At 49.3% G+C, this 25675-nt stretch overlaps 1 protein-coding gene across 3 annotated transcripts in view; it reads right to left on the bottom strand.

Annotated features, from left to right (window-relative positions):
- Positions 1 to 25675, bottom strand: part of TIE1 (tyrosine kinase with immunoglobulin like and EGF like domains 1) — an 82970-nt gene that overhangs the window by 24369 nt on the left and 32926 nt on the right. For 2 of the 3 annotated variants that reach the window (XM_040360867.1, XM_040360869.1), the window contains 9 exons: positions 25297 to 25425; positions 19984 to 20129; positions 19743 to 19887; positions 18763 to 18921; positions 16573 to 16710; positions 12037 to 12324; positions 10166 to 10456; positions 4209 to 4402; positions 333 to 543 (listed from right to left, as the gene is read on the bottom strand). In XM_040360867.1, coding sequence (XP_040216801.1) covers positions 333 to 543; positions 4209 to 4402; positions 10166 to 10456; positions 12037 to 12324; positions 16573 to 16710; positions 18763 to 18921; positions 19743 to 19887; positions 19984 to 20129; positions 25297 to 25425 — 1701 coding nt within the window. The remainder of the gene's footprint in view (positions 1 to 332; positions 544 to 4208; positions 4403 to 10165; positions 10457 to 12036; positions 12325 to 16572; positions 16711 to 18762; positions 18922 to 19742; positions 19888 to 19983; positions 20130 to 25296; positions 25426 to 25675) is intronic. The other variant, XM_040360868.1, reaches the window with a different exon arrangement.

Genomic DNA, 25675 nt, shown 5'->3' with positions numbered 1-25675 from the left:
TAGGGACTGTGTTGGGGATTGGGATAGGGACTGTGTTGGGGATTGGGATAGGGACTGTGTTAGGGATTGGGATAGGGACTGTGTTAGGGATTGGGATAGGGACTGTGTTGGGGATTGGGATAGGGACTGTGTTGGGGATTGGGATAGGGTCTGTGTTGGGGATTGGGATAGGGACTGTGTTAGGGATTGGGATAGGGGCTGTGTTGGGGATTGGGATAGGGACTGTGTTGGGGATTGGGATAGGGTCTGTGTTGGGGATTGGGATAGGGACTGTGTTGGGGATTGTAGCAGAATAGCGATTCTCCCCATAATTCCAGAAATGTTTTCCTCACCTTTTAGCATCTTGACTGCGGCATTCATGCGCACCCCGTCTTTCTTTATCATTGCCTTGATGACCTGTCCGAAGTTTCCCTCTCCAATCACATCCTCAAACTTAATGTCCCCCCAGGCCAAGATGGGGTACGTGAAGGGCTCAGTCTGCGGCCGTGGGCGTCGGGTGAGGGTCAGAGTCCCCGAACTGAACTGCAGGATGGTCTCCTCCCCCTTCAAGACAGGAAATACAACATGAACATCACCTACAATGTATTCCATCACAAGATTGTGTATCAATATATAATAATATTTACAGATTATCAATATTGGTAAATACAAAGGGCCAGATTCACAAACAATTACGGCGGCGTAACGTATCCCCTTTACGTTACTCCGCCGCAAGTTTTCGTCGTAAGTGCCTGATTCACAAAGCACTTGCGTGCAAACTTGCGGCGGCGTAGCGTAAAGCTGTCCGGCGCAAGCCCGCCTAATTCAAAAGGGGCGTGTACCATTTAAATTAGGCGAGTTCCCGCGCCGAACATTCTGCGCATGCTCCGTTAGGAAATTTCCCGCCGTGCTTTGCGCGAAATTACGGCGCCCCGACGTGTTTTTGAACGGCGACGTGCGTTACGTACTTTGTATTCCCGGACGTCTTACGAAAAAAAAAAAAAAATGAAATTTGACGCGGGAACGACGGCCATACTTTAACATGGGCTGTCTATTGTTACACCACCTCAATAGCAGCCGTAACTTTGCGATGCGAAAAGCCGACTAGCAACGACGTAAGAGAATGCGACGAACGCGCGTACCTTCGTGGATCGCAGTCAACAGCTAATTTGCATACCCGACGCGGAAAACTACGCGATCTCCACCCAGCGGTCGCCGAAGTATTGCATCCTAAGATCCGAAGCCGTACGCCTGTCGGAGAGCCTCGGAAACACTTGGAAAGGCCAGAGGACAGCTCGGATGAACTCGGAAAACCTCAGAAAGGCTCAGGAACTTATAGGTAGATTCACAAAGAGTTAGGCCGGCTTATCTACAGATAAGCCGACCTAACTCAGAATCTACGCCGCCCTATGTTTCTCAATCAGAGATACACTTAAACATATCTAAGATACGACGGCTTGCGCCGTCCTATCTTAGATTGCAATGTTTTGGCTTACCGCTAGGTGGCGCTTCCATTGCGGCCGGCCTAGATTATGTAAATGAGGGGATACGACGATTCACGAGCGTACGCCGGGCCTACACCGTCGCATTACGTCGTTTCCGTATGCGATAGGCCGCCTAAAGTTATTCCACCTATGAGGTGGAATAACAATATTAAGTATGGCCGCCGTTCCCGCCGCGAGGTTCGAATTTTTTACGTCCTTTGCACAAGTCGTCCGCAAATCGGGATTTACGTCCACTTCGAAATCAATAGGCCCGTACGGCGTACTTAGCAATGCGCACTGGGAAATGTAGGCGCCCGGCGCATGCGCAGTAGCCAAAAAACGTCAAAAAAGTGAGGTCAAGCCTCATTACCATTAAACACGCCCCCCTCCAACCCATTTGAATTAGGCGCCCTTACGCACGCCGCGTTTACACTACGCCGCCCTAAGTAAGGAGGTAAGTGCTTTGAGAATCATGTACTTGCCTCTCTTACTTAAGGCGGCGTAGTGTAAACACGCTAGGCTACGCCGTCTTAAAATTGCGCGCCCCCACCTGAATCTACCCATATGTATTTCCAAGAATTTCCGCTCAGCTCCGGCTAGGGTGACCACAATTCCAAACTACAATTCGGGGACACCCTCCCTTCCCAAAAATCAGCTTGTGCTGTAACGAATCACAGCACAGTGATTGGACACAAGAGGCGGGATTTATTATTTCTCCAATCACAAGCAGGGGGCGGGGACTGTGCTCCTCCAGGCATTCCCGGCCAGGACAAGTACTGTCAGTGAGTAAAGCGATGATGTGGCAGCCTTTTTTGGGGGCATCAGATTGGCCCGGGGGGTGGCTGTGTCAGTTTCATTCCGGGACAATGTATTGTCCTGGAATGAATGTGCCCGGGACAGACCTGCAAAATGCGGGACTGTCCCGGGCAATCCGGGACACGTGGTCACCCTAGCTCCGGCGCCCCCCCCCCCCCCACCCCACCTCAGTCTTTTACTTTTACCGCCTTGGACACGATCGGATCTTTAACCGATGGTGTGTAGGCAAGACGGATGAAAGTCAGCTTCATCGGATATCTGATGAAAAATCCATCGGTTCGTTTTCATCAGACTAACCGATCGTGTGTACGTGGCATTAGTGGTCTCTCCACAAATCTGCCCTTTATGGAAGAGTGACAAGAAGAAAGACATTGGAGAAAGAAAGACATAAAAAGTCCTGTTTGCAGTTTGTGAGAAGCCATGTGGGGGAGGGGACACAGCAAACATGTGTAAGAAGGTGCTCTGGTCACATGAGACCAAAATGGAACTTTGTGGACTAAAAACAAAACGCTATGTGTGGGGGAAAACTAACACTGCACATCACCCTGAACACACCATCCCCACCGTGAAACATGGTGGTGGTAGCATCATGTGGTGGGGATGCTTTTCTTCAGCAGGGACAGGGAAGCTGGTCAGAGTTGATGGGAAGATGGATGGAGACAAATACAGGACAATCTTAGAAGAGAACCTGTTAGAGTCTGCAAAAGACTTGAGACTGGGGTGGAGGTTCACCTTCCAACAGGACAACGACCCTAAACATACAGCCAGAGCTACAATGGAATGGTTTACATCAAAGCCTATTCATGTGTTAGAATGGCCCAGTCACAGTCCAGACCTAAATCCCATTGAGAATCTGTGACAAGACATGAAAATTGCTGTTCACAGACGCTCTCCATCCAATCTGACAGAACTTGAGATATTTTACAGAGAAGAAGAATGAGGGGAAATGTCCCTCTCTAGATGTGCAAAGCTGGTAGAGACACCCCCAAAAAGACTTTCAGCTGTAATTGCAGAGAAAGGAGGTTCTACAAAGTATTGACTCCGGGGGGCGCCATACAAATGTACCCCCCACACTTTTCACATAATTATTTGTAAAAAATGTTGAAAACCATTTATCATTTTCCTTCCACTTCACAATTATGTGTCACTTTGTGTTGGTCTATTGTCATGGATATGCAGTAGTCTGTCAGCTTACCTGTTTCCATCTGTTCATTAGAGGCCTGACTCTGTTCTGGTTACCTTCTTATGTCCTCTCCTTCCTGTATGGTCCCACCCAGGCCATCCCAGGAAGTCTATATTAACTGTTGCACTACAGGTCTGCGGTGCTGTTCTACAGTGTTGCTTTGCTTTAGTTCCTGTCTGCAGTGTGCTACTACTGTCTTCCTGTGTACCGTTTTTGGCTCGTCCCTGACTTCTCCTGTTTGCCCGTGCCCCTGACCTTTTGCCTGTCCCTCGGTTACCCTAGTCTGCCTGTTGCCCTGACCTCGGCCTACCCATCACTACCATTTGTCCTGCCTGATGCTTCCCCTCTCTCCCTGCGGAGTGTGACCTAGGGGAGCCCAGGGGTCGCGACCTGGATCCAGCTGCGGCGAAGGCCATCCTCACCACTAGAGGCTCTGGTGAACACAAAGCTGGGTCTTAGACTCCGCGCCCTGGGTGATCTTGGGATCACGCTTCCTCCCTGATAGCAGCAGTCGGCTATAGGGTTCACTACCCTGAGGTGCATCCCTGACCCCAACGGGGTGCACTTGTCACCTGGCTACGGGTGACCTGACATCTATCACATAAAATCCCAATAAAATACATTTACGCTTTTGGTTGTAACATGACAAAATGTGGAAAATGTCAAGGGGTATGAATACTTTTTCAAGGCACTGTAAGTTCAGGATGCACAGGAACATTGCAATAAGTACAATTTATATCACTCACCGATCCAGACTGGTAGGTGAACATCTTCCTGCGGCGAAATAGATTTTTTTTGATACAGAAGAGAGCAAGCAAGGCGACAATGATGGTGAAACACGTGACGGACACAGAACCAATTATTGCCAAGAGTAGCTGTTGACCTGAATTGGGCACCCGCGGGTTTCTGCTCTCCATGCTGGGGACCATGGGATGAGACTCTGGGGACAAAAAACAGCAGTTAGCTCAAACTGTAGCAAGGTACTGTAGATCTTATGGTAAAGCTGAACTCATAAAGAAGAACATAAATTTAATGAAGTAACAGATTCATTACAAAAGAAGTAAGTAATGAAGAAGTACCTGAATATGACTTTGTATCAGCCTCTTGTACAGTAGCACAAGGAGTCAATCGCTGGGTATTGGAAAGGTCTCCCTTTAGCAGCACATCTAGACAATCCCTCCGATCAATGTGTTAGTGGCAACCTCAGCTTGGAATACAACCAGGCCAAGTGCCAACGCGTTTCGCCCCTCTGAGCATAATCATGAGGATGAAGATTCTGGGCATGAGGGGCAGTTTTTATACAACATTGGCTGTCACATTGAGTGAAAAGGAGGATGTCAGGCGTCTTCAGGTCTGCTATGGCACTCTGAATGAATTTTTGGGATTTTTGGTAATTTTGCATTTTTGCTTCTGCCTTTTATTGCATTTAGATCACTTTTATTATCAATATATTTCAAATCCCACAGGTCTCCGTGGTCTTAATATCCATACCAGACCTGAAGGGCCTGGTATGTAATTTTGGGGGACCCCACGCAATTTTTTTTTTGGTTCGGGGTTCCACTTAACCACTTAAGACCTGGAACTTTAGGCAGCTAAAGGACCCGGGCAGTTTTTGCGATTCGGCACTGAGTCGCTTTAACTGACAATTGCGCGGTCGTGCGACATGGCTCCCAAACAAAATTGGCGTCCTTTTTTCCCCACAAATAGAGTTTTTTTTTGGTTCGGGGTTCCACTTAACCACTTAAGACCTGGAACTTTAGGCAGCTAAAGGACCCGGGCAGTTTTTGCGATTCGGCACTGCGTCGCTTTAACTGACAATTGCGCGGTCGTGCGACGTGGCTCCCAAACAAAATTGGCGTCCTTTTTTCCCCACAAATAGAGCTTTCTTTTGGTGGTATTTGATCACCTCTGCGGTTTTTATTTTTTGCGCTATAAACAAAAATAGAGCGACAATTTTGAAAAAAAAACAATATTTTTAACTTTTTGCTAAAATAAATATCCCCCAAAAATATATATAAAAAAAAATTCCTCAGTTTAGGCCGATACGCATTCTTCTACCTATTTAAAAAAAAAAATCGCAATAAGCGGTTATCGGTTGGTTTGCGCAAAATGTATAGCGTTTACAAAATAGGGGATAGTTTTATTGCATTTTTATTCATTTTTTTTTTTTTACTACTAATGGCGTCGATCAGCATTTTCTTTCATGACTGCGACATTATGGCAGACACTTTGGACAATTTTGACACATTTTTGGGACCATTGTCATTTTCACAGCAAAAAATGCATTTAAAATGCATTGTTTACTGTGAAAATGACAATTGCAGTTTGGGAGTTAACCACAAGGGGGCGCTGAAGGGGTTATGTATGACCTCATCTGTGTTTATAACTGTAGGGGTGTGTGGCTGTAGGTGTGACATCATCGATTATGTTTCCCTATTACACACAGCTCTCCCCGTTCTTCAGCTTCGGGGACCGATCGCGGGACTCCAGCGGCGATCGGGTCCGTTGAGCTTCGGACCGGGTCGCGGGAGCGCGCCCATGACCCGAGGCTGGGCACTTAAAGAGGACGTACCTGTACGTGCTTGTGCCCAGCCGTGCCATTCTGCCAACGTATTTGTGCAGGAGGCGGTCCTTAAGCGGTTAAATCACTTTTATTATCAATATATTTCTAGTCCCACATGTGTCCGTGGTCTTAATATCCATACCAGACCTGAAGGGCCTGGTATGGAATTTTGGGGGACCCCCCCACGCAATTTTTATTTTTTGGTCCGGGTTTCCACTTAATATTCATACCAGACCCAAAGGGCCTGGTAATGGACTGTGTGTGTGGGGGGGGGGGGGTGCCATGTTGTTTTTTCAATGACTTTTATCTGTATTGCCGGGACCCGACAATTCATTATAGCTGCGAGTAGTTTGGAATTACTTTTTTTCCTTTAGAAATGTAATTTTGTGCAGGGACTGTTCTAAACACGGGAAAATGCGCTACTTTACAGGCATACTATAGACACCCCCAGGTGTGAAATTTAAAGGAATATTTTATTTTTATTGTTTCACTTTAAGCATTATTAAAATCACTGCTCCCGAAAATAACTTTTTGCATTGATACATGTCCCCTGGGGCAGGACCCGGGTCCCCAAATACTTTTTATGACAATAACTTACATATAAGCCTTTAAAATTAGCACTTTAGATTTCTCCCATAGACTTTTAAAGGGTGTTCCGCGGTTTTCGAATTTGCCACGAACACCTTTTCGGCAAACAGGTGAACACCCAGGGGGAGATTCAGATAGAGATACGACGGCGTATCTCCTGATACGCCGTCGTATCTCTGAGATCCGATGGTCGGATCTATGCGACTGATTCATAGAATCAGGTTCCGCATAAATCTCCCTACGATCCGACAGGTGTAAGTGACTTATACCGTCGGATCTTAGGCTGCAATCTCCCACCGGCCGCTAGGTGGTGCTTCCATTTGTATACGCGACAAATATGCAAATGAGGAGATCCGCCGATTCAGAAACGAACGCCCGCCCGTCGCTTTTTTTTTTACGTCGTTTGCGTTCGGCTTTTTCCGGTGGATAGTTACCCCTGCTATATGCGGCGTATCCTATGTTAAGTATGGCCATCGTTCCCGCGCCGAGTTTTGAATTTTTACGTCGTTTGCGTAAGTCGAAACCAATGACGTCCTAGCGACGTCATTTGGAGCAATGCACGCTGGGAAATTTAGCCGGCGGCGCATGCGCATTTAAATCGTCGCGGGGACGTGCCCGATTTAAATACTACACTCCCCCTAGCCGCGGAATTTGAATTCCGCCGGGGGATTTACGATCCGCCGGCGCAAGTTTCGAGGTAAGTGCTTTCTGAATACTGCACTAGCCTCTCAAACTTGCGCCGGCGGATCGTAAATCAGATAGATTACGCGGATCTAGAGATCCGCTAATCTATCTGAATCTACCCCCCAATGTTCGAGTCAAACTTACGTTCGACTGGAACATCGGGCTCGTCCCTACTGCACACGCCTGACATGCTCCTTTTCATTCAATGCGACAGCCGAAGATGTATAAAAACTCCCTCTCATGCCCACGATCTCCGTCCCCATGATTAAGCTCTGAGGAGCAGGGCGAAAAAAAGTGTTGGGGGCGTGGCCTAGTTGGAGTCCAAGGCTGAGGTTGGCACTAACACATTGATCGGAGGGATTGTCTAGATGTACGGCTAAGGGGAGACCTTTCTCATATCCAGTGATCACGGGAGCCGGGACAAGTTCCCTCCCTAGACCCGCACTCTCAGAGGTGGATATTGAAGACTTGCACCCCTTCTGAGCGGCTCACACATTGGGTCTCTTGAGTCACAAGGTATCGGTCAGCTTTTCTGCATGAAGATTTGCTTCTGACAAGGAACATGCTGATAGGAGGAGAGCGCAAAGTGAACAGAGTAATGCCTTTATCAGTCTGCTGCTGTTCTTTCACTGTCCAATCACAGGTTAGAAGCAAGAAGGTGAGCAAGCTCTGCAGCAGAGAAAAGCGAGGTCTCCAACCTGCAGTCTGGCAGTCTGAGGACCTAATGGACTGATGTAATATCCTTTGGCCCATAACACCATCATTATACAGATTCTGATGTGACTTTACTAAAGGAAGGCAAAGCTCCTAAACCATCAGTGGCGGTGCATCCATAGAGGGCACAGGAGTCGCCGCCCCTTCTCTCCTGCACCCGTCAATCTCCAATAGATAGACTCATGTAATGCATGAATCTATCTATTGTCGCCGCTGCCGCCCTCTATTTTTGGTGTCTGGCCCCTTATTGAGCACCGGACATCTGAATTACAGCGGTGGGTGTGTTTTGGAAGTGCCTATTAGAGCAATAGGCTTCCTGATTAGAGCATGTGGGCTCCAATAGGCCTCCAAATTGTTAAGCAGCGGGCGCACTGCTGTATGTTCCCTGTTTAAACAATGCTGTGTTAGGGAATCGCTTCTCTAACACTGACCGCCGTCTCTGCCAATCAGGTGCACTGGGTCTGGTTACCGGTCACCTGATTGGCTGAAGCGACAGGCGCTAGGCGTCCAATCATAGCATCTCTGACATGAAGAGGACGCGAGAAGACATCGAGGACTCGGAAGGAGCGTGGAGGAGTACAACGCTGACCCGAGAAAGGTAAGTGACGGGCAGGGGGAGGGGGGGCAAACTGGCATCATTTGTTGGGGCAAACTGGCGGCATTGGATGGGACAAACTGGCAGAATTTGATGGGGCAAACTGGCGGTGTTTAATGGGGCAAACTAGCATTGTTTGTTGGGGCAAACTGGCGGCATTTGATGGGGCAAACTGTCATCATTTGATGGGGAAAACTGGTGGCATTTGATGGGGCAAAATGGCATCATTTGATGGGCAAAATGGCATCATTTGATGGGGCAAACTGGCATCATTTGATTGGGCAAACTGGCATCATTTTATGGGGCAAACTGGCATCATTTGATGGGGCAAACTGGCGGCATTTGATGGGGCAAACTGGCGGTGTTTGATGGGGCAAACTGGCGGTGTTTGATGGGGAAAACTGGCGGTGTTTGTTGGGGCAAACTGGCTTTGTTTGTTGGGGCAAACTGGCGGCATTTGATGGGGCAAACTGGCATCATTTGATGGGGCAAACTGGCATAATTTAATGGGGAAAACTGGTGGAATTTGATGGGGCAAAATGGCATCATTTGATTGGGCAAACTGGCATCATTTGATGGGGCAAACTGGCGGCATTTGATGGGGCAAACTGGTGGCATTTGATGTGGCAAACTGGCGGCATTTGATGGGGCAAACTGGCATCATTTGATGGGGCAAGCTGGTGGCAATTGATGGGGCAAACTGGTGGCAATTGATAGGGCAAACTAGCGGATGGGCACAGTGGCTACGTTTGATGGGCACAGTGGCTGCAATTGATGGTTTTTTTTTTTCAGTTTGCAAACTGGCAGCATTTGATGGGGCAAACTGGCATCATTTGATGGGGCAAACTGGCATTATTTGATGGGGCAAACTGGTGGCATTTGATGGGGCAAACTGGCGGCATTTGATGGGGCAAACTGGCGGCATTTGATGGGGCAAACTGGCGGCATTTGATGGGGCAAACTGGTGGCATTTGATGAGGCAAACTGGTGGCATTTGATGGGGCAAACTGGCATCATTTGGGGCAAACTGGTGGCATCATTTGGGGCAAACTGGCGGCATCATTTGGGGCAAACTGGTGGCATTTGATGGGGAAAACTGGCATCATTTGAAGGGGAAAACTGGCATCATTTGATGGGGCAAACTGGCAGCATTTGATGGGAAAACTGGCAGCATTTGATGGGGCAAACTGGTGGCATTTGATGGGGCAAACTGGCGGCATTTGATAGGGCAAACTGGCAGCATTTGATGGGGCAAACTAGCATCACTTGATGGGGCAAACTGGCGGATGGGCACAGTGGCTGCGTTTGATGGGCACAGTGGCTGCAATTGATGTTTTTTTTTTCAGTTTGTTTGCGCCCCCCCAAAAATGTTGAGCACCAGCCGCCACTGTAAACCATGATTGATTTTCAATGTTCTTGGAAACTTGGAGGTCCTTCTCTGCTGCTAAGGATCATTTATCTTGACTTCTATTCAGGTTCCACGATACCCAGGCCCCCAATGGGAAAGCCCAAAAGCCTTCATAAAAAATATAAATAAAATAAAAAAAATAAAAATGTACCCTCGCTGAATGTTGAAGCTATTACAGTTTGGCTCCATTCTCCGGGGACTCTGGAGTTTGCCCGCACCCGGATTTGGTAGGAAGTGCTGCTGTTCAGGCCTTTAATAATGTACCAAGTCTGGTTGTGGCCCTCTGTATCGGCCCATTGCTGCCCCTCAAGGACTCCAAACCTCCGGCTCTCAACCGTATACTTAATGATGCCACCGTTAGGATCATCAGGAGGAGACCAGATCGCTTTCATGGTATGTCGGGAAAGAGGGTTAACATGGACATCCTTCGGGGGTGACGGACCTGCGGACACAGGCGATTTAGGGGTGTAAGTTGTAAGTTCCAAAAGACAGCAGCAATTCTGATGTGCAGGATTTCATTTTGAAACCACAATTAGATTCTAAATTGTATTTTTTTTTTTCACCCATTGAGTACAGAAAGTATTTTTTTTGCTGAAGGGTAATTTGAGAAAATGCAACAAAATAACTCATCAGACAATACGTTGCATTACTTGCTACATTTGTTTCTTTCATATTCTGAAAAGTCTTCCATAAAATGTGCTTCTTCACTCACATGTTGGCTTAGAACCAGTGCCGGTGATCTGCCGATATGGTTCCGGCAAACGTGAAAGTTCCTGCGCAAGCGCAATCTGATCTGCCGATATGGTTCCGGCTAACGAGAAAGTTCCTTTAAGGACTGCGCAGGCGCAAACTTGCCGACGGAAATCTCCGAACCTCGGCCGGCATCCAGGGCGACGTGGATTTCGAGGAAAGTGGCCAGTCGGCCTCACGTCCTCGCTCCGCTCGCTCGGCCTCCTGGCTCTTTTTTTAACATCCTACAATCCACGGGGATGTTAAAGAATGAGCCTTGAATGCCGGGCGAGGTTCGGAGATTTCTGTCGGCAAGTTTGCGCCTGCGCAGTCCTTGAAAGAACTTTCCCGTTAGGGGAACCTTGAGGACAAGTCACCGGGACGAGGTCACCTAGAGCCCCGGGCGAACATGCCAAACTGATCCACCCCTTGCTGAAAAATCCCTTCCAGCGCAAATCTTTCCCCCTCATTCACCAAATCCCCCCCAGAACAAAAGCCCCCACCCCAAAAAAAATCACCCCTCCTAGCAGGAATCCTCTACCTATCAAATTTCCCCTCTGATTACACCCCCCACTCTAAGTCCCCTTCCCAGCACAAATTCCAACTCAAAACTCAATCCCCCCACCAGGCACAACCCCCCCCCCCCTAAAAAAAAGAAATCACCCCTCCTAGCACGAATCTTCTACCTATCAAATTCCCCCTCTGATTACACCCCCCACTCTAAATCCCCCTGACAGCACAAACTCCAACTTAATCCCCCCCTAGCACAAACCCCCCAAAAAATCACCCCTCCTAGCACCTAGCACAACCCCCCTCCAAAATGTCCCCTACTAGGACAAATACCCCCCCCCCCCCCCAAAAGAAAATCTCCCCTTCTAGCACAATTCCCCTTCCCCTCTACCATATTGCCTCTTCTAACAAAAATAAATACAAATCCCGGCTCCTAGCACATATCCTCTTTCCCCATTCCCCCTCCTATCACAAATCTCCTAAAACACACACCTCAAATTCCCCCCCCCCCCCCCAGAACAATTCTTACCCCTTGACACCCTCCAAATGACCCCTCCCAACACCAATCACTTCCTTCGGAATCTCCTCATGGTGCCCCACCTCACATGAGACCACAGTGCCCAGGGTAGCTGAGCCTCCTGCCCACCCCCTGCTTAGAATTTGTTACATATATCCCAAAGTGTAAACTAACTAGCACTTCTGAATGTAGCAAACAGCATTTTTATCATTCATTCCTGCAGGTCTGTCGGTTACTAGTAAGTGGAGGTTGCGGGACGGACTCACCCTTGCTATTGAGAGTAACGTGGTAGGGATCAGAAGGAGGCCCCAGGCTGGTACAGTGGTAGATTAGGACTCGGAAGATGTACTCTATGTTGGAGCTGAGGCCGTAGATCTTTTCAGACAGAATATCCATGGACGTCACGTTCACTTCTCGGAAAAGCTGGTTTGGAGGATGATAAACCCTGACCAGGAAACCATTCCCAACACTGTATTTATCCAGCTTCCAATTAATGTAGATCGTATGTCGGTCTTCCTTGGAGTAACTTTTTATTTCCGGTTTCACAGAAGGCTCTTGTGGAATAAATAAAATAAATAAATATGAATGAGCAACCTGGATCAGCGTTTACAATTAAAGGGACACTAAAGGCAGATTTTTTTTTTAAATAACCACTTAAGCCCCGGACCAATATGCTGGCTAAAGACCCAAGGGGTTTTTACAGTTCGGGACTGCGTCGCTTTAACAGACAATTGCGCGGTCGTGCGACGTGGCTCCCAAACAAAATTGGCGTCCTTTTTTCCCCACAAATAGAGCTTTCTTTGGGTGGTATTTGATCACCTCTGCGGTTTTTATTTTTTGCGCTATAAACAAAAATAGAGCGACAATTTTGAAAAAAAATGCAATATTTTTTACTTTTTGCTGTAATAAATATCCCCCAAAAACATATATATAAAAAAAAAAAATTTCCTCAGTTTAGGCCGATACGTATTCTTCTACCTATTTTTGGTAAAAAAAAATCGCAATAATCGTTTATCGGTTGGTTTGCGCAAAATTTATAGCGTTTACAAAATAGGGGATAGTTTTTTTGCATTTTTATTTTTTTTATTTTTTTTACTAGTAATGGCGGCGATCATCGATCTTTTTCGTGACTGTGACATTATGGCGGACACTTCGGACAATTTTGACACATTTTTGGGACCATTGTCATTTTCACAGCAAAAAATGCATTTAAATTGCATTGTTTATTGTGAAAATGACAGTTGCAGTTTGGGAGTTAAACACAGGGGGCGCTGTAACATTTAGGGATCACTGTGTGTGTGTTTACAACTGTGGGGGGGTGTGGCTGTAGGACTGACGTCATCGATCGAGTCTCCCTAATAAAAGGGATCACTCGATCGATGCAGCCGCCACAGTGAAGCACAGGGAAGCTGTGTTTACATACGGCTCTCCCCGTTCTTCAGCTCCGGGGAGCGATCGCGACAGAGCGGCTATAAACAAATAGCCGCGCCGTCGTCCCGGATCGCTCCCCGAGGGAACCCGACCTCCGCATGTACCGGGGGGGGTCCCGATCAGACCCCCCACCCACGTCTAGGCAGGCACGTACAGGTACGTTGATGTGCCTGTCCGTGCCATTCTGCCGACGTAAATGTACATGAGGAGGTCGGGAAGTGGATAACAAACATGTTATACTTACCTCCGCTGTGCGGCTCGTTTTGCACAGAGTGTCCCCTAATCCGGTCTTCTGGGGTCCCTCGGCGGCTGTCTCGGCTCCTCCTCGCAAAAGCTTTCTACCTTCATGCGAGCGAGCATGGTGGAAAACTTTTGCGAGCGCGCTCCCGTGATACAGCGGCGGGCATAGCCGCCGACTGTATCACTCGGCCCCGCCCCCCGGCGCGGCGCGTCATCCGCTGTGATTGACAGCAGCGCCAGCCAATGGCTGCGCTGCTATCAATCCGTCCAGCCTAGCCAATCAACGGCCAGGCTGGGAACCGAAGACCATCACATGGATGCGCGCGGGACTTTCGAGGGGTCAGGTAAGTAAAACGGGGGTTTGGGGGGGGGGGGCGGTACCATTGGATGTTTTTTTACCTTAATGCATAGGATGCCTTGAGAAGGTTCGGAATCGTTCGGCCCTTCATTTACACGGGGTCACGGTTAATTTACATGTAGCGCGCCCACTACCTGCCTACTTTGAATTAGGCGGCCTTACGCCGGCCAAGTTACGTTACGCTGGCGCAAATATGGGAGCGAGTGCTTTGTGAATACTCAGCTTGCCTCTCAATTTTACGTCGGCGTAGCGCATATGAAATGCGCTACGCCGGCACAAAGATGCGCCGAGCTACGTGAATCTGGCCCGTTATGTTTATCCTCTTATGTTCAAAAAAACTTAAACCAAAACTTCTACCAGCATGTCTTTGCTTATTGTAATCAGGGGGGTACAGGCATTACACCTGTAAGGGGCCCGATGGTCCCCAGGGGCCCGGCTGGCCCCCCTCCCGTTTTATTTTTAATTATTTATTTTTTTGCATTACACCTGTAAGGGGCCCGATGGTCCCCAGGGCCCCTTACAGGCCCGGCTGACCCCCCTCCCATTTTCTTTTGCATTATACCTGTAAGGGGCCCGATGGTCCCCAGGGCCCCTTACAGGCCCGGCTGACCCCCCTCCCATTCTCTTTGGCATTATATCTGTAAGGGGCCGATGGTCCCCAGGGCCCCTTACAGGCCCGGCTGACCCCCCTCCCATTCTCTTTGGCATTATATCTGTAAGGGGCCGATGGTCCCCAGGGCCCCTTACAGGCCCGGCTGACCCCCCTCCCAATTTCCTTTGTATTATACTTGTAAGGGGCCCGATGGTCCCCAGGCCCCCCCCCCCCCGATTATTATCTTGCGTCAGGAGAGAAGAGATTACACTTGTATCTGCTCCAGGGGCCCTGCATAAAGCTGTGTAAGGGGCCCCAAAATTTGTGATGGCTGCCCTGATTGTAATCCTACACATAGGTTCATAGAAGCAACTACTGGCAGTGACGTCACAAAGGTTGGTGTCACCCGGTGCGGTAAAACATGGTGTCACCCCCCCCCCCCTCTGTCTAGGCTGCCCAGCACCAAGCAGGCAGCGCACGGGCACAGGGCGCACCCCAAACCAGCCCCTGTAAATGATAGTATAGGGCAGTATAGTGGCAGGTTAGGGTAGTATAGTGGCAGGTTGGTGTAGTGGGGTGGTATAGGACAGGTGAAGGTGGTATAGGGCATGTTGGGGTGATATATGGTAGTTTGGGGTGGTATAGGGAAAGTTAGGGTTGCATAGGGCAGGTTGGGGTGGTATAGGGCAAGTTAGGGTGGTACAGGGCAGGTTGGGGTGCTATAGTGCAAATTAGGGTGGCATAGGGCAAGTTGGGATGGCATGGAAAAGGTTGGGGTGGTACAGAGCCAGTTAGGGTGGCATTGGGCAGGTTGGGGTGGTATAGGGCAAGTTATGGTGGCATAGGGCAGATTGGGGTGGTACAGGGCAAGTTAGGGTGGCACAGGGCAATTTGGGGTGGCATGGGAAAGTTTGGGGTGGTACAGGGCAGGCTGGGGTGGTACAGGGCAGGCTGTGGTGGCACAGGGCAGGCTGGGTGGGGCAGGCTGGGGTGGTACAGGGCTGTTTGGGGGGGTACAGGGCAGGCTGGGGTGGTATAGGGCTGTTTGGGGGGGTACAGGGCAGGCTGGGGTGGTACAGGGCAGGCTGGGTGAAACAGGGCAGGCTGGGGTGGTACAGGGCAGGCTGGGGTGGCACAGAGCAGGCTGTGGTGGTACAGGGCAGGCTGGGATTGCACAGGGCAGGCTGGGCATGTCAGCTAAAAAAAAAAAATGGGATGGTGTCACCCCTCTAGCGGGTGTCACCAGGTGCGGACCGCACCCCCCGCACCCCCCTAGCAACGCCTCTGACTACTGTATCCGTACTATAAATTCTATTCAATTCTATTCAATAATAGCTATAATGGGATTACAGTGGAAATGTATGGGATTGCATATAAGACTTTTCCTCAATAACTCCATATAGCCGGATTCACGTAGAGCGGCGCATCTTTGTGCAGGCGTAGCGCATCTCATATGCGCTACGCCGACTTAACATTTAGAGGCAAGTACTGTATTCACAAAGCACTCGCTCCCATATGTGCGCCGGCGTAACGTAAATGGGCCGGCGTAAGCCCGCGTAATTCAAAGTAGGCAGGTAGTGGGCGTGTTGTATTCAAATGAATCGTGACCCCATGTGAATGCATGGCCGAACGAACGGCGCATGCGCGCGCATGCTCAGAATCACGTCGCAAATACTCCCTACGATACAACGGCTCAATGCGTACGACGTGAACCTAACTTACGCCCAGCCCCATTCACGTACGACTTACGTAAACGACGTAAAATACGACGGCACTTCCGACGTCCATACCTTACACGACTTACACCTGCTTTTTAGTGGTTTAACTTTACGCCGGAAAAACACCTTACGTAAACAACGTAGATTACAGCGACGGGCGCAAGTACGTTCGTGAATCGGCGTATCTCGCTCATTTACATATTCGAAGCGTTAATCAACGGAAGCGCCCCCTTTCGGCCAGCGTAAATATGCGTATCTCATTTTAAGAATCAGCGCATAGCTACGACGGCGCTCATTCGGACTGATACGTCGGCGTACGTCTCTCTGAATCTGGCCCATAGAGTCCCTCCAGGAGTCGGGCCCGTCGGTCCTTCAACCCTCCCGGCTTCCTCTGTTCCTTCTCTGCTCTTTAGAGACATTTCGCACTGCCTCACCACACCAATTCAATATATAGAATACATACCTATGCAGTCTGTTTCCAGAACAGCAATTGGCCCCAGGGGTCCTTCACCACCGGGGCCCGGCCGACTCAGCTGATAGCGGACCTGGTAAGCAGTGACCGGCTTTAGGTTGGGAAGGGAGATGTTGTCCTTTTCCTCCACTGGAAACAGAGAGAGAAATATTCGGATGTCAGAGGATAGAAGACATTTATTATCCAGGTGAGGGGCTGGTGGAAAATACCATCAGAAGCAGCGCTTTGCAGAAGACATGAGCAGAATGAAAAAATTTATTTTGTTTCGTTATTTCAATAATTTTGTATTCTGAAGGTAAATTCATTCAATTCCTTTATTTCTTTTTTTTTGTTTGTTTATTCGTTTTCTAATTCGAATTTTCCGTTTTTTTTTAATTTAATCAGAAAATTCAAATCAGCATTCGAATTTAAACTTCGGAAGATGGTTATATTCTTTCTATTCTATTCTATCGTATTTATCGGCATATAATACGCACCTTCACTTTAGGCGTATACTGCGCACTTTTTCCCCCTTAAAATCAGGGGAAAATCGCGGGTGCGCAATTTACGCCGATACTGCTGTTCCCAGGCGCCGCCGAAATAGACCGAGCCGAGTGTACTCTCGGCTAGGCTCGGCCACGCTCGGCTCCGCCCACAACCACGCAAGAGGAGCCGAACACACAGGAAATTCGGCTCCTCTCGGCGCCAAATCCAAAAACAAACACCGCTGCAACCCCGGGCAAGGTGCGGAGGGACTGGACGGACCCCGCGAGGAAGCCGCAGACGGACACCTCCAAAGCCGCAGACGGACACCCACAAGGATGGACGACCCCGCGCAAGGCCGCCGATGGACGCAGGGCAAAAATTATTTTTTTCCCCCTAAAAATACCTTCCTAAGTTTGGGGTGCGCGTTATACGCCGGCGCGCGGTATACCCCGATAAATACGGTAAATAAAAAACTGTGAAGCCTAGCCATTGCCATGAAAGCAGTCTGATTGACGCCCATCTGCAGCCTCGGAGGGGATTACATACAGGAGAATCTCAGCAGCTTCTTTAATACAATGTCCCGCCTCCTATGATGGACAGAGGAGTCGTCCAATGGCAGCCCAGGAGATGGGACTTCCTATTACAGATGCCGCTGAGTAAACAGGAGATTCTCCTGTATGTAATTTGACAGCACTCGTCCCCCCCCCCCCCCCTGTCCCCTCCGAGGCAGCGCCGATAAATACAGTATATATCCAAATTACCAGGGGGCAGGGGAGGACTGACCCTTTAGGCACTCGGGCACTGCCTGAGGGCCCCATGCCCCTAGGGGGCCCCATCAGGGTTGCCAGACTCAGTAAAACCAGGGACAGTATGTAAAAATTTGTGTTTTTTTACATCTGTCCCTGAAATGTCCCTTACCGACATCCTTTTTGGTCTAAAAATCCCAAGATTATAGCTGCCCCTCCTCTCCAGTACCTTTTCAGTGTGAATACTGTGTGTATATTGTGTGTCTGTGTGTGAATACTGTGTATGTATACTGTCTGTGTGTGTGTATTCTGTGTGGCCCCATAATCTATTGCCTGGCGGCCCCATAATCTCCTATTGCCTGGGGGCCCCATAATCTCCTATTGCCCGGGGGCACCATAATCTCCTATTGCCCGGGGGCACCATAATCTCCTATTGCCCAGGGGCCCTATAATCTCCTATTGCCCAGGGGCACCATAATCTCCTATTGCCCAGGGGCCCTATAATCTCCTATTGCCCGGGGGCCCCATAATCTCCTATTGCCCAGGGGCCCCATAATCTCCTATTGCCCGGGGGCACCATAATCTCCTATTGCCCGGGGGGCCCATAATCTCCTGTTGCTCGAGGGCCCCATAATCTCCTATTGCTCGGGGGCCCCAATATTTCCTATTGCCCAGGGGCCCCATAATTTCCTATTGCCCGGGGGCCCCATAATCTCCTATTCCCTGGGGGCCCCATAATCTCCTATTCCCCGGGCCCCATAATCTCCTATTGCCCGGGGGCCCCATGAGTTATCAGTCCGCCCCTGCCAGGGGGGGCACATTAAACTGGAACGGGGGCCGCAATTGGCCCCCGGGCCGGACTTTGGACATGCCTGGTCTACACGGTCTCTTATGGAGGGCCTGTATGTCTCCTAGCGACAACTTACTAGTAACTAGTAAACTTAGTGTGACATGTCGAGTATTATTTCACCTATTATGCTGGACCAGTCAGATTTCATGCCCTTCGGATGATATAGGAGCCTGATGGATGATATGGGCCCATCTCCAGAAAAACGATGAATCGGCGCAAGGATGAGCGCTCTGCTACGCCTCTCCAGTAGACGTGGTGGTTCCAAGGGGGTCGGCGGCACTGCAGACAAAATAAAAAAACTGTCAATACAATAAATATATACAACGCAATATTTTTGTACGCTATGCAGGGGGCGGACTGACAATTTATGGGGCCCCCGGGCAATAGGAGGGGGGGGGGCAATCTGACTGGCAGCCTTTTACAGGGCACAGTGGGGACAATTGATGTGGGCACAGTGGGGACAATTGATGTGGGCACAGTGGGGACAATTGATGTGGGCACAGTGGGGGACAATTGATGTGGGCACAATGGGGACAATTGATGTGGGCACAGTGGGGAACAATTGATGTGGGCACAGTGGGGACAATTGATGTGGGCACAGTGGGGACAATTGATGGCATGGCACAGTGGTAACAATTGATGGCACAGTGGCTGCGTTTGGCATGGCACAGTGATGACAATTGATGGGCACAGTGGTGATAATTGATGGGCACAGTGGTGACAATTGATGGGCACAGTGGTGACAATTGACGGCACAGTGGCTGCGTTTGATGGCACAGTGGCGACAATTGATGGCATGGCACAGTGGCGACAATTGATGGCATGGCACAGTGGCTGCATTTGATGGGCACAGTGGCTGCGTTTGATGGCACAGTGGCGACAATTGATGGCATGGCACAGTGGCGACAATTGATGGCATGGCACACCGGCTGCATTTGATGGGCACAGCGGCTGCATTTGATGGGCACAGTGGCTGCCTTTGATAGGCACAGTGGCGCTGCAATTGTCTTTTTTTTTTTTTCATTTGTTTGCGCCCCCCCCAAAAATTTTGAGCACCAGCCGCCACTGCACCTCACTACAGGAAGATTAAACTGCCTCACCTTTGACCAGTACACGAAATTTACGATTGTCCTGCCCACCGCTAGTAGACACGCGGCACTCCCATAATCCATGGTCGTTCAGAGTCATGGTGGGCACGGTGAAAGTACAAGTGCTGCGTTCCGCATCCAGGAGAGCATTGCTGGCCTGTGTGAGAGGGGGGGAAGGGAAAGATCGGCATCAGCTGGAAGCGACCAGCTTGAAGTAACGTCATGAACATATACACCTGACCCGCGGGCTTACCGTGATGACTGAACCATCCGGTCTGCGCAATACGATACTCCCCAGGACAGGCTGGGGGTTCCCCGAGGCGGCACATGTCAGCACTGCTGGGGAATCCAGGTTGAACTCCACCTGAGATGTAAGATTGACGATTTGAGGATGACGATCTGCAGCCAAGGAAACAAAACAAAATAAAGTAACCTTAATGTGATAATAATAATATATCGTTTTCATTAATAATTACATAATAGTTACATATAGCCGGATTCAGGCAGAGCGGCGTATATTTGTGCGGGCATAGCGCATCTGATATGCGCTACGCCGACGTAACATAGAGAGGCAAGAACAGTGGGGTAGATTCAGGTACCTTTTGCGGCGGCGTATCTCCAGATACGCCGCCGTCATTTGAATTCCGCGCCCGCGTAGCCTTACGCCGATTCACAAAGGCAGTTACTCTGAAAAAATAGGCTTCCTCCCCCGACGTAACTTGATTGCGGCGGCGTAGAATAGTGTGCAATATAACTTTGGCCGCTAGGGGCGCTTCCGTTGTTGTCGGTGTAGAATATGCTAATTTCTTAGATAAGCCGATTCACAAACGTACGTGCGCCCGGCATTCGTTTTTTACGTCGTTTGCGTTAAGGCTTTTTCGGCGTAAGGCTGCTCCTGCTATTAGGAGGCGCAGCCAATGTTAAGTATGGGCGATTTGAAAATGTTACGTTGTTTGCGTAAGGCGTCCGTGAATGGCGCTTGACGCCATTTACGTTCACGTCGAAACCAATGACGTCCTTGCGACGTCATTTACCGCAATGCACGTCGGGAAATTTTAGGGACGGCGCATGCGCAGTACGTTCGGCGCGGGAACGCGCCTAATTTAAATGATCCACGCCCCCTACCGGATCATTTGAATTACGCGCGCTTACGCCGGCCCCTTTTACACTATGCCGCTGCAACTTACGGAGCAAGTGCTTCGTGAATACAGCGCTTGCTCCTGTAATTTACGGCAGCGTAGCGTAAAGACGATACGTTGCGCCGCCGTATCAGTGCGCGCCTTTACCTGAATCTACCCCAGTACTTGCCCTTAACGTTGCGCCGGCGTAACGTAAATTGGCTGGCGTAAGCCCGCCTAATTCAAAGTAGGAAGGTAGTGGGCGTGATCTACTAAAATGAAGCGTGACCCCCATGTAAATGAAGGGCCGGACGAACGGCGCATGCTCAGAATCACGTCGCATATACTCCCAAAGATACGACGGCTCAATGCGTACGACGTGAACGCCCAGCCCCATTCACGTACGACTTACGTAAACAACGTAAAATACGACGGCTGTTCCCTGGTCCATACCTTAACATGACTTACACCTGCTTTATGTGGCTTAACATTACGCCGGACGTACGCCTTACGTAAACGGCGTAGATTACTGCGACGGGCGTAAGTACGTTCGTGAATCGGCGTATCTCGCTCATTTACATATTCGACGCGTAAATCAACGGAAGCGCCCCTTGTGGCCAGCGTAAATATGCGCCCAAGATACGACGGCGTAGGAGACTTACGTCGGTCGGATGGAGCCAAAATTCAGGCGTATCTGGTTTCAAGAATCAGGCGCAGAGATACGACGGCGCATCCGTGCACTTACGCGGCGTATCAGAAGATACGTTGGCGTAAGTGCTTACTTTTTTCGGCTAATAGTTGTTAAGGTTGAAAAAAGAAACTAGTCCATTCAGTTCAACCTGGGGGGGGGGGGGGGGTGTATGTGTGTTTAGGTCAATATAATTTTTTCCCATATCCCTGTATATTGCACTCCATAAGATGCCCATCTAAGGCCCCATACTCACGAGCAAACATGTCTGCTGAAACTGGCCCGCAGGCCAGTTTCAGCAGACATGTTTGGTCGTGTGTGGGCGCGAGCGGGCCGAATTCCAGCAAACATTTGCCCGCCGGGCCTTTTCCCAGCGGACAAATATTCCTGGACTTGTTTTAAAACAGTCCGCTGGAATCCTGCCCGCTCGGACATGTACGGTCGTCAGTACAGACCTACCGTACATGTCCAGGCGCCCGCCGTCCCTCGCATGCGTCGAATGACTTCGACGCATGCGTGGAAGCATTTTAAAGGCGGGCCGCCCACGTCGCCGCGTCATTGTCGCGGCGACACCGCGTCATCGACGCGGCGACACCGCGGACACGCCCCGCGTATTGTTTACGCGCGGACTTCTGTACGATGGTGTGTACAACCATCGTACAGAAGCCCTCTGGCAGACATGTATGGTGAAAACGGTCCGACGGACCGCTTTCACCATACATGTTTGGTCGTGAGTACCCGGCCTAAGAGTTTTTTTCAAATTATAGATGTTTCTCGCTAACACCACTGATTGTGGAAGGGGGTTCCACAGCCTTACCACTCTAACAGTGAACAAAACCCCTACGCAGTTTAAGGTAAAACTGCTTCTCTTCTAATTTCATGGAGTGGCCTCTTCTTAACCACTTAAGGACCGGACCAATATGCTGCTAAATGACCCAAGGGGTTTTTACAATTGGGCACTGCGTCGCTTTAACAGACAATTGCGCGGTCGTGCGACGTGACTCCCAAACAAAATTGGCGTCCTTTTTTCCCCACAAATAGAGCTTTCTTTTGGTGGTATTTGATCACCTCTGCGGTTTTTATTTTTTTGCGCTATAAACAAAAATAGAGTGACAATTTTGAAAAAAATCGCAATATTTTTTACTTTTTGCTATAATAAATATCCCCCAAAAACATATAAAAAAAAATTTTTTCCTCAGTTTAGGCCGATACGTATTCTTCTACCTATTTTTGGTAAAAAAAAAAATCGCAATAAGCGTTTATCGATTGGTTTGCGCAAAATTGATAGCGTTTACAAAATAGGGGATAGTTTTATTATTTTATTTTTTTACTACTAATGGCGGCGATCGGCGATTTTTTTCGTGACTGCGACATTATGGCGGACACTTCGGACAATTTTGACACATTTTTGGGACCATTGTCATTTTCACAGCAAAAAATGCATTTAAATTGCATTGTTTATTGTGAAAATGACAGTTGCAGTTTGGGAGTTAACCACAGGGGGCGCTGAAGGAGTTAGGCTTCACCTAGTGTGTGTTTACAACTGTAGGGGGGTGTGGCTGTAGGTGTGACGTCATCGATCAAGTCTCCCTATAAAAGGGATCACTCGATCGATGCAGCGCCATAGTGAAGAACGGGGAAGCTGTGTTTACATACGGCTCTCCCCGTTATTCAGCTCCGGGGAGCGATCGCGAGGGGGGCGGCTAGAAACGAATACCCGCACCCTCGTCCCAGATCGCTCGGACAGCCACGGGAACCGCCGCATGTACCGGGGGGGGTCCCGATCGGACCCCTGACCCACGTCTAGGCAGGGACGTACAGGTACGCCAATGTGCCTGTCCGTGCTATTCTGCCGACGTAAATGTACATGTGGCGGCCCGGAAGTGGTTAACCACTTCAATACCCGCCCATTGTAATATGACGTCCACAGATGGGATCTCCCATCCTGGGTGGACGTCAAATGACGTCTTGGGCTTTGTGCGGTGATATCTGAATGATGGGAGCACCTAGAGGCATCATTCAGATATCATTCTTTCGTGCCGGCGATTCTGCGCACGATAAGAATGATCATAGCGGCAGTTCCAACGCTTGATCGTTCTTATAGGCGGAGGGAGGGGACACCCCCCCTCCCGCCGCCATCAGAGTGCTTCTCTGGGCTCTCCCGTGCCATCGGGGGCCCGGAGAAAGAATCGTCCGGCGCCGGCTGGGAAGCATAGAGATGACTGGTGACCAGTCATCTTTATGACTGTCGGAGGGCCCGGGCGCGATGTGATGACGTCAGGCCCCCGGGTACCTGGAAGTAAACAAAGCCACGATTGTGGCTAGTAAGCATGAGATCTGTGATTTTTTTTCACGATCTAATGCTTTCCAGCCTGGAGGAGAGATGTGAGGTCTTATTGACCCCGCATCTCTCCATAAAGAGGACCTGTCACACCCCATTCCTATTACAAGGGATGTTTACATTCCTTGTAATAGGAATAAAAAAGTGATAAAAAAATGTAAAAAAAAAAGAAAACATTTTTTAAAACGCCCCTGTCCCCTGTAGCTTGCGCTCAGAAGCAAACGCACACGCAAGTCCCGCCCACATATGTAAACGCCGTTCAAACCAAATATGTGAGGTATCGCCGCGTGCGTTAGAGTGCCAGCAACAATTCTCGCACTAGACCTCCTCTGTAACTCTAAACTGGTAACCTGTAAAAAAAATTCAAAGCGTCGCCTATGGAGATTTTTAAGTACCGAAGTTTGGCGCCATTCCATGAGTGTGCGCAATTTTAAAGCGTGACATGTTAGGTATTTATTTACTCGGCGTAACATCATCTTTCATATTTTACAAAAAAATTGGGCTAACTTTACCGTTTTGTTATTTTTTAATTCATGAAACCGTTTTATTTTTTTCCAAAAAAAAAAGGCGTTTGAAAAATTATTGCGCAAATACCGTGCGAGATAAAAAGTTGCAATGACCGCCATTTTATTCCCTAGGGTGTCTGCTAAAAAAAAAAAACATATATAATGTTTAGGGGTTCTGAGTAATTTTCTAGCAAAAGAATGACGATGTGTACATGTAGGAGAGAAGTGCCAGAATAGGCGCGGTATGGAGGTGGTTAAGGTAAAACTGCTTCTCTTCTAATTTCGTGGAGTGGCCACGAGACTTCTTAAGCTGCCTGCAGCTAAAAAGTTTTCTTCCTATGCTGGGATCAGAGGCGGCTCTAGGCTTTGTGAGGCCTTAGGCAAAACTTGACACAAGGCCCCACTCACACCCATGATGGAAAAAATAATTCAAGGACAAGAGCCTCTTCCCCACAACCCTGGCCGGTGGTTGTGGGGGTCTGCGGGCAGGGGGCTTTTAGGAATCTGGAAACCCCCTTTAACAAGGTGGCCCCCAGATCCTGCTCTTTAATACCTAAGGGGCGGGGGCCACCCGGTGATGACAGCTGCTGAACCCGCCCACTTGTGACATCTTTGACTGAGGGCATGCTGGGTCATTGACGTCAAAAGGGGTGGTATCACCGATATTCACTGGTTGTTAGGGATGCTGGCTCCTGAGTCAGGGCTCCTTAGCACAGCAACGTTAAGGTCCCCTGTCCCTCAAAACTGGTGTAATGCATTGGGTAAGTCACAGTAGGCGGCCCGCGAGGCCCCTGTGAGTGTGAGGCCTTAGGCGACCGCCTAATTTGCCTAATTAAAGAGCCGCCTCTGGCTGGGATCACCATTGAGGTGGACATCACACTTGTATCTTCACACAGTGACTGGAAATTTTTACCTGACTTCTCACAGTTCTGTCCGTGATAGCCGTTGGCGCAGACACAGCCACTAAATCTATTACAGGAGCCTCCACTTTCACACTCGCATTCCAGGACACAGTTCGCTCCGTATGTTCCTGCAGGGCACTCTGTATGGAAAGGAGAGTCAGACAACATTGTATGAAACAGGACAGTCTGGACAAAAATTTGAATCTTGTATGTGTTTAATTCATCCTTTAGAAACACCTCGGTACTAAAATAAAGCAGGATAACATTTTGACTGAGCGGATCGGTTCGGGTCGGTTCGGTACGCTATTTTGAGTGTTTCCATTATGAAAGCGGCCCATACAAACAAACCGTACCGCACCATTCTGGGTCCTGCTTCAGATGTGGGGCCAT

This window comes from Rana temporaria, chromosome 7, assembly GCF_905171775.1.
Source record: "Rana temporaria chromosome 7, aRanTem1.1, whole genome shotgun sequence".
Lineage (NCBI taxonomy): Eukaryota > Metazoa > Chordata > Amphibia > Anura > Ranidae > Rana > Rana temporaria.
Note: the sequence above shows the minus strand (reverse complement) of the source record. Positions and strands in the feature narration are given on the sequence as shown.